Source organism: Mus musculus, chromosome 7 (genome assembly GCF_000001635.26).
Source record: "Mus musculus strain C57BL/6J chromosome 7, GRCm38.p6 C57BL/6J".
Taxonomy (NCBI): domain Eukaryota; kingdom Metazoa; phylum Chordata; class Mammalia; order Rodentia; family Muridae; genus Mus; species Mus musculus.
In genome coordinates, this window is record NC_000073.6 from 43,040,356 (window position 1) to 43,050,336 (window position 9,981).

At 38.9% G+C, this 9,981-nt stretch overlaps 1 protein-coding gene across 1 annotated transcript in view; it reads left to right on the plus strand.

Annotated features, from left to right (window-relative positions):
• The window catches only part of Vmn2r126 (vomeronasal 2, receptor 126), a 29,309-nt gene extending 21,558 nt beyond the window's left edge, over window positions 1-7,751 (plus strand). The window contains exon 7 of the mRNA NM_001105061.1: window positions 6,832-7,751. Within this exon, the coding sequence (NP_001098531.1) occupies window positions 6,832-7,751 (920 nt within the window). The remainder of the gene's footprint in view (window positions 1-6,831) is intronic.
• Window positions 7,752-9,981: the final 2,230 nt, after the last annotated feature.

Genomic DNA, 9,981 nt, shown 5'->3' on the forward strand with positions numbered 1-9,981 from the left:
ACTCAACACAACAAACAGTGTTCCAAGAGGATGCCAAAGTGTTAGTGTTACACTCATTCTCTAATACTAGTTAGAAGTCTCATACTTCTAATCTGACAGCTAAAGTATATATAAAGGACATGATGTAGTTCATGTAGTCCCTGTGCTTGCTGCTTCCGTCTCTGTGAGCATATATGTACCTTGGTTATTTAACTCAGAGGGCCTTCATCTCTTGCTGCCTTTCATCTTACTCTTATAAACTTCCTGCTTCCTCCTCCATGGGATTTTCTGAGCTCTGAGGGACAGATTTAAATAAGATCTTCAATTTAGACTCTCTCCACATAATCTCTGTATATATTTCAATCCGCTGTGAGAGATGATTGGATATGGCACGGGACTATAAATATAGCAGAAATATTATGAGGAATGATTTTATTGTCTTTATATCAGTTATGTTGGCTTTTACATGTAGTCTCTGGGATATATAGTCTCTTCATCTTGGCTACCAAAGACGTATCAGTCATGGGTTCCTTTTCGTGGAGTAGGCCTTAGGTCAAATTAGACATTATTTGAATACTCCCCTAATTTTTGTTGCACCAACTTCCAACCATATTTTCTGAGATATATAGTCTCTTCATATATGGCACACGCCTTTAATCCCAGCACTCGGGAGGCAGAGGCAGGTGGATTTCTGAGTTCGAGACCAGCCTGGTGTACAAAGTGAGTTCCAGGACAGCCAGGGCTATACAGAGAAACCCTGTCTCGAAAAACCAAAAAAAAAAAAAAAAAAAGAGGAGGAGGAAGAAGAAGAAAAAGTATTAGTCATAGGCTCCTTTTCATGGAGTAGGCCTTAGGTCAGATTAAACATTATTTGGCTACCCCCTAATTTTTGTTACACCATCTCACAACCTTATTTTACAGACAGCACATATTGTAGGTCAAAAGGCATTGTGGCTGAATTAGTTCCACATTCCACTTTCAGCAGCCTGTGGAGTAACTCACGGTACAAAAGAGACTAGATGATAAGGGTAAAGGCTTTGTGTAGGCACCAGGTCAACTTCTCAATGTTCAATGAGTTGTTTGGATATTGTCCTCTGCATTGAGTGGGCTCTGTCAGTTTGTGGAGAGCAAGCCTTTGACTTTGCATCAGCCCATGTTATATGCTGATTTCCATAGGGATTCATTGACTAAAAACTCAATTGAATGCAGTTTATTCCCTCCATTGGAACCCACATCTGGAGACAAGAAATAACCAACTGAAAATTCTTATGCTCCATTTCTAAGTGTTCTCAGTGGGATCATCTTCTTAGATTTGAGAATGTTTTCACTCTAGTAGGTTTCCATATAACTCAAAATACCACCATCAATTCTATTAATCTCTCCCAACACAGTAAGCCCCACCCCATCTCCATCCCCACCTAATCATGCCTGCTTCTTTATCCAACTGTCTCCAATTCACCTGTAAATTCTATTCTAGTGAACCTTCCCATGGAAATCCATTTGTTCCTACTGCACACTACCATTTGGCCAGCAGTTTTCAAATTATAGGACATAACCACTTTGAGAATTCAAAGACTTTTTCACAACGGTTACCTAAGACCATCAGAAATAAAAAGATATTTATATTACAATTCACAGCAGTAGCAAAATTGCAGTTATGGAAGAAGCAAGCAAAAAAAAAAAATGACTGTGATTCCCCACAACATGAGGAACGGTACTAAAGGGTCTCATCTTTAGAAAGGTTCAGAAACATAATCGCTCTTGGTCAATGGATTGTAGAATTGTTATCATTAACATAAGGGCTAATACCCATTTGTAACTTATGCTGTATTTCTTTTTCAGCGTCTGGGTTATCTCACTGAGAATATGATTTTTTCTAGTTCCATCCATTTGCCTGCACATTTCCTGATGTAATTTTTAAAGGCTGAGTAATACTCTAATATGTGTGACATATTACTTGACTCTTCTGTTGAGGAGCACCTAGCTTGTTACCAGTTTCTGGCTGTAATGAATACACCTACAATAAACATGTTTGAACAAGTGTTTGTGGTAGAATGAGGTTTCCTTTGTGTATGTGCTCAAGAGTTGTAGAGCTAGAACTTGTAAGAGATCATTTCCCAACTTTCTTCAGCACTGCTATTTGATTTCTAATACAAATTGGCCTTTTTACCAACAATGGAGATGTGTTCTCCTTGCTCCATATTCTTACCAAAATGGGATGTCACTTCTGCTATTGATCTTATGCATACTGACAGGTGTAACACGCAATCTCAAGCTAGTTTTGATTTACATTAGATTTCCCTGATGGCTAAGAATGTTGACTGTTTCTTTAAATCTTTCTCAGCCATTTGAGATACCTCTATTGAGCATTCTCTGTTTAGATCTGCATAATTATTTTCAGTTGGATTGTGTGTGTGTGTATGTGTGTGTGTGTGTGTGTGTGTGTGTGTGTAGTTTCTTGAGTTCTCTATAAATTCTGGACATTAATGTTCTTTAAGATATGGAGTTGGTAAAAATAACTTCTCATTCATACCTAGCTGCATTGTGTAAATGGTTGTGTCCTTCGACTTACAAAAAGTTTTCAGTTCCATGAAACACCATTTATTGTTGACCTTAGAGCCTCTATTATCAGTATTTGGTTCATAATGTCTTTGCCTATTCCAGCGAATTCACGGTCATTCCCAATTCATCTTCTATCATTTTCGGTGTGTCTTCTTTTCTGTTGAGGTCTTATACGCACTGCGAGGTCAATTTTGTGCAAAACTCTAAGTGTGCAATTATTTGCATCCTTATTCGTTCAGAAATTAATTTTGCCATCACCATTTGATGAAGAGTCTGTCTTTTAAAAAAATGTGCATTTTTTTGACTCTTTATCCAAAATCAGGTGCCCATGAGTGTTTAGAGGTTTATCTTGGGTTTCAATTAAATTCCATTCATCAATATGTCTCATTTAATGCCAATACCACATAGTGATTATTACTATATCTCTGTAGTACTACTTGGGATCAGTGATGGTAATACCTCTAGTAGTTATTTTATTGCTCAAGATTGCTTAGGTATGCAAGATATTTTATTTTTCCACAGGAAATTGAGAATTGCTTTTTCAAGTTGTAAGGAATTGTGTTGGAATTTTTAAGGGGATTGCATTGGATTTGTAGACTGCTTTTGACAGGTAGGCCATTTTTTAATATGTTAACCCAGTCAATGCATGAGCATGGAAGAATTTTCCATCTTCTCATATTTCCTTCAATTTCTTTCTTCAAACATTTGAAGATTTTATCACTAAAGACTTTAAATTGCTTTGTTAGAGTTACACCAAGATATTTAATATGATTTGAAGGTAATGAAAATGGTGTTTCCCTGATGTCTTTCATAGTTCTTTTGTCATTTGTATATAGGAGGGCTACTGTTTTAGTTAATTTGGATTAAGATTTCTCAATATTATTGATTTTCTCAAGAAAACTACTCTTTGTTTCATTGATTCTTTGTATTTTTTCTATATTTCTATTTCATTGTTATGAGACCCTAGTTTTATTATTTCTTGCCATCTACTCCTCTTAGGTGTGATTACTTTTTTGTTTTAGACTTTTCAGGTGTGCTGGTAAGTTCATAGTATAAGATGAGCTCAAATTTTTTCTATTAATTTCTATTTTTATTCAGTTTACATCCTGATCAGTGCCTCCTCTGCTCCTATTCCTCATCTCACAAGTCAGTTTCACACTCCCCTTCTCCTCTGAGAGGATGTAGGCTCCCCATGGGTATCTCCAACACCTTGGCTTATTGAGTCTCTGCAGGGTTAGGCAATTATTTCTCTACCATTGTGGGAAGACAAAGCATCCAGTTAGGGGAATGGTGCCCACAGGAAGGCTACAGAGTCAGGGACAGTCCCCACTCGTTTTGAGGAACCCACCTGAAGACTGACATAGTTTTGTATGTGCATACATTGATCCTAGGTCCTGCCCTGGTATCCTCTTTGATTGATGATTAAGTCTCTGAGAGCAGTCAAGGGTTCAGGTTATTTGACTCTGTTGGTCTTCATGTCAAGTTTCTAGTCTCTCTGGATCCTGCAATCCTTCCCTTCACTCTTCTAAGAGACTCCTTGAGTTCCATCAGATGTTTGCCTGTGGGTCTTTGCATCTGTGTCAGTCAGCTGCTTGGTGTAGCCTCTCAGAGGACATTTATGCTAAGCTCTTGTCTGTAAGCATAACCAACTATCATTAATGGTGTCATGGATTCATGCTTTCCTATAGATTGTGTCTCAAGTTGGACAAGCAATTTGTTGGCCATTCCCTGGATCTCTGCTCCATCAGTGTCCCTGAATTTCCTGTAGACAGAACAATCTTTGGGTTGAAAGTTTTTTCTATAGGTTGTAGTCAGTATTCCTCCACTGGGGGTTCTGCCTGGCTACAGAAAGGGGTCACTTCAGGCTCAATATTCCCCATAGCTAGGTTTCTCAGCTAGAGTCAGCCTCATAAATTCCCTGGGTCCTCCTACATCCCAGATCTCTGTCATGTACAAAGAATGTCTCCCACCTCCAGCCAATTTCTGTTCACTCTCCCAGGCCTACACCTCACCTCCTTACTCTCCCACCCCTTCTTTCTCCCATCCAGTTTCCTCCATCCATCTGCTAAAGTTACTTCCATAAACTTCTAGGAGCCTCTCCCATTCCAGGTCTCTGGCATGTCCTAGAGATGCCCTCACCCCATACCCAAAGCAGCTTCCCATATCAATTCATTCTTCTGGCCCTCTGGCCCCATCTCCCTTCTATTCTCACACCTAACCCTGAATGCCCCCATTCCCATCCTCATCCCCTCTCCCACCCAGTCACCTCCCACTATCTTCCTCTTATCACTATTTTTCCCCATTCAAAATAAGGTTCAAGCATCCTAACTTGGGCCTTCTTTCTTGTTTAGCTTTGTTGGGTCTGGGGAATATACTGTGGGTATCTAGAATTTTATGGCTCATATCTACTTATAAGTGAATACACGCCATGCATGTCCTTTGAATTTAAGTTTCCTCACTCAAGATGATACTTTTTAGTTTCAATCTTAAATGTAGGCTCCAAGACTTATGAACGTTTTCTTTGTACCATTTTTATTGTGTCCCAAAATTTGGAATCTCTGTATTTATTTCCATAGAATTCTAGAAAGGCTTCAATTGCTTTCTTTCTGCCTTAAGGCATTTTTCATTTATTAGACAGTTGAGATAGTTGTTCAGTTCCCATGAGTTTGTATGATTTCTATTGTGTCTGTTGTTGTTGATGTCTAGCTTTGATCAGTGGTATTCTTATCACATGCAGGGAGTATTTCAAATTTCTTCTGTTGTGACTTGCTTAGTGTCTGGGTATCTGGTCAGTTTTGGAGAAAGATTGATGAGATACTGAGAGGAAGATACGTTCTTTTGTGTTGGATGAAATGTTCTCTAAACATGCTGGTTCCTTTTGGTATAAAACATCTTTTAGGTCAAGGAAAATCAGAAATGTTTAGGTGCAGAATATTCAAAACTCCTCTTTTGCATACCTAAACATATTTCAATAATTTTCTCCTTAAACATTGAAAAACAATGTTGTAATGAATTGTAACAACATTAATAGTGAAGTATTTAAGCTCAAATAATGCAATTGTATTTATTAATTGAAAATCATTCATATTATTAACCAAATCGAAGTATCCAGGGGATTTAAAGAAAACAGGTTAATATAACTGAAATAGATGAGGGTACTTACAGCAAACCATTGCACTGAGGTTGCAGAACCCTGTGGAAGAGTTAGGGGAGGGATTGAGGGAACTAAAGTGGTTGGCAATCCCATAAGAAGACAATCAGTGTCAACTTAATTAGACGCTGAGAGTTCCCAGAGATTAAGCAATCAACCAAAGAGTGTACATGGGCTGTTCTGAGATCCTTGACTCATGTAGCAAAGGGCTGACTGACTATTCTGGCTCCAGTAGGAGGGGATGTGGTTATTCCTGTAGAGACTTGATGCCCTGGAGAATGAGGATGCACAGTGGGTGCATCCATTCAGAGGCAAAGGGAAGGAGGAATGGAGTGGGAAACTCTGGGAGGGGGTACCAGGTCAGGGTTTACATTTTGGATGTAAATAAATGAAATAATTAATTTAAAACTATGTGTATTAAACACACTAACAAATTAAATTCTTGTGCTGGAAAGATGGCTCAGTGTTTAAGAGCACTGACTGCTCTTCCAGAGGTCCTGAGCTAAAATCCTCCTAACCACATGGTGGCTTACAGCCATCTGTAATGGATCTGATGCCCTCTTCTGGTCTGGCCGAAGGTAGTAGCAACAGTGTACTTACATACATAAAATAAATAAATAAATCTGTTAAAAAAAAAAGAAAGAAATGAAATTCTTTTTGTAAATTAATCATCTATTTGTTACATTTCAAATGTTATCCCTTTTCCTCATCTCTGCTCCAAGAACCCCCACATACGCCCCCTCTCCCTTTGCCTCTAAGAAGGTTCATCAAAGAACATGGTCCACATTAAACAAATTACTAATCCACAAATTAGAGATTTTTCTAAGGTGATGTCAGAATCCAAGTAGGATTATACAATATTATTCTGTAATCTTATGACCTAAAAACTAGATGCAACAGAATCACAAATTAAGGGATAGCAGACAAAAGCAGGGAAGCATTGGACTTCTTTGATTTTTGTCACAATAGGTAGAGAAGGCTGCATAGGTTGGAAATGATTCACAGAGTACATAAGTATTTGTTTCAGAAAAGAAAGGAAGGTTATTCAGGAAGCATATCAATGAGATGGGGATAATTAATAGCTTAGGGGGGAGGTGACACCTGCAAATTAATTTACAGTCACTTTCCCTTCTGAACAGATATGGATCAGTGTGTGCAGTGTCCAGAAAGTCACTATGCAAACTCAGAGAAGAACCACTGCCTCCAGAAATCTGTGAGCTTTTTGGCCTATGAAGAGCCCTTGGGGATGGGACTCACGATCACAGCACTGGACTTCTCTGTACTCACAGCTGTGGTTCTTGTAGTCTTTGTGAAGCACAGAGACACACCCATTGTCAAGGCCAATAATCGGGTTCTCAGCTACACCCTGCTATTGACACTCATAATCTGTTTTCTCAGTTGCTTGCTCTACATTAGACAGCCCAACACAGCCACCTGCATCTTGCAGCAAACAGCATTTGGAACTTTGTTCACTGTGGCTCTCTCCACAGTGTTAGCCAAAGCTATTGTAGTGGTTACTGCATTCAAGATCACCTCTCCAGCTAGAATGGTGAGGTGGTTAATAGTATCAGGGGCCCCAAATTCCATTATTCCCATCTGCACACTGATCCAACTTATTATCTATGGAATATGGCTGGCTACCTCTCCACCTTTTATTGATCAAAATGCTCATGTTGAACATGGTCACATCATCATTATGTGCAACAAGGGTTCTGCAGTTGCTTTCCACTGTGTACTGGGATACCTTTGCTTCTTAGCACTTGGGAGCTACAGTATGGCTTTCTTATCCAGGAATCTGCCTGACACATTCAACGAAGCCAAGTACCTGTCATTCAGCATGCAGGTATTCTTCTGTGTTTGGATCACTTTTCTCCCTGTCTATCACAGCACAAAGGGAAAGGTCATGGTGGCTATGGAAGTCTTCTCTGTCTTGGCTTCCAGTATAGCACTCCTTGCTTTGATATTTGCCCCCAAGTGCTACATAATTTTGTTAAGGCCAGATAAGAACTCACGTCTTGACATCAGGCACAAAATACATTCAAGAAGAGTAGTCATTTAAATTTTATTTAAAAGTTAAAATTAATCCATGTTAATTAAATATAATGGTTGAAACCAGTGCCACACCATTCTAAATCTCTTATTCAGATATATCATTATGTGGGTTCATAATTCTTAATTTCATTGCTTTAATGTCTCTTTGTTCTATAACCATTTTATCTGAGATTGATATTTCTTATACTTTTTTTCTGTAATTTGATCTCACTTTGTATTTTTATTGGCCTGCTGTCCAATAAGTTGACAATTGTGGTATGAAGTTATGGATATCTGTCTTCTTCTGCCTGCAACGTGCTGATATTGAAGATTGGTGTCTCAGCGTCTAAAGCCTAGCATCTGATGGCAATTGTGTATGGAGATGCAAGGAGTGCTTGACTTCCTTTCCTTGGGCCAGCCTGAGCAGGGGTGGGGTGGGGTGGTTCTTTCTTGGTTCTTGTTGATGCAGCGGAGGGGGAAGAGCTTAGGCAGAGGGTAAGGCTTTGTCTTAGGAGATATTTAGGGTTGCTGTGTAATAAAAAGTTTACTTGTTTAAGTTTAAGTTACTATGCTATTGTAGCAGATCTGCCTTCTGTGTTTCTCCAGACCAGAGACTGCAGTCTCAGGCATTTAGCACCCCATCCTAAAACAGCAGGAGATTAAGTAAAGGATTCATTGCTAGAGCCTTTTCCCTATTGTCCAGGTGCCTCTTGCTTGTCAGGCTAGAGGGAATTTTGAAGCAATAAACTTCTATTGAACCAGGAGAAGAGAACAACATTTGAAGAAGGAAAAACTTTTACATAAGTGAATATGCATAATCTCACATAAATTCATATACAAATTTGCCACAGACTCTCTGGGTCCCTGGTCTGTGAAGAACAGGATTTCTTAGGCAGATGGGCAAAGAAGTGGGATGAAAAATGACAGACAGATACACGAGAGGTGTTGGATCTGAATGTATTGTTCTGGTTGAGCTTCAGACTTATATAACAACGAATTATCAGAGGATACAAATCACAAAAAGACAAGATACACTGAAATTCACCAGTTACAGCAGAAAGGAATTTACAGGGACTAATTAAATGTTTACATTAGGGATAACAAGCCCTGCCTAGGATCAGCCTAATGCCAGGCAAGAATTTCACACTTTAAGGTTAAAAGCATCAGGGGGTTGTTAACTCTTGACAGGCCTTAAGAGTAATGCGTTATCACAGAGCTCTAAATTCTTAGGTCTAGTAAAACCTATCTTGTCTGGAGAGTTTCCCCTTATCAGGGTAGTATATCAACTTATACTTGACATGGAATGTAGCCTGTAGTAAAAGATTTCTATCTCAGTGAGACTTTTAGTCTCTATCTACAGACAGCTGAGTAAATAGCAGATGTTTATATTGTTTTATGATGCAGCTTAATTAGTTACTGAATAGGTTAAGCTCCTTGCTGCTATCTGGAATCTAAGAACACTGGAAAAAGGCTTTAGCTATGTTAAAATACAATCTTAAAAGGCATTTACTATGAGGTAATACTATATAGAGTGCACGTGGATCCATACACTAGACTAAAGTGGATTTGGAAAATTAATTTTATGGGTTAGGGAAATAGCCAAAGATCCAGGAGTAAGTTTCCTTGAAACTTTTTCCTCATGAGAAAGCTTTCAGACTTTCATCGGTCAAGCTGACTCCACTGGGGTCCCTGGCACAAATTCATGCATGCTCATTTATTCATTTATACATTTCCATTCAAACTCAGTTGGGCCCAGCTTGCATGCATTTTCACAATTACATACTTATACACACACACTTACACAACACATGCATACATTCTCACAATTTAATACTTACACACACACCCATACTTACATGTGCATATGGAGCAAAAGACCAAGCACTGGTGCAAAAAGAACTCACTCATTCTGGATGAAAAATGAGCTTGAATCTTTATTACATAGAAAAAGAAAAGGCAGCTGGGTGGTGGTGCCGCACTCCTTTAATCCCAGCACTTGGGAGTCAGAGGTAGGCGGATTTCTGAGTTCGAGGCCAACCTGGTCTACAAAGTGAGTTCCAGGACAGTCAGAGCTATACAGAGAAACCCTGTCTCAAAAAACAAAACAAAACAAAACAAAACAAAAACAACAAGAAAAAAAAAGAAAAAGAAAAGGCTTCTACCCTTTTAGTGCTAAATGAATTAAACCCATGTTTGTAAGAAAAAAAGCTTTGTAGCTGGGCAGTGGTCGTGCACGCCTTTAATCCCAGCACTTGGCA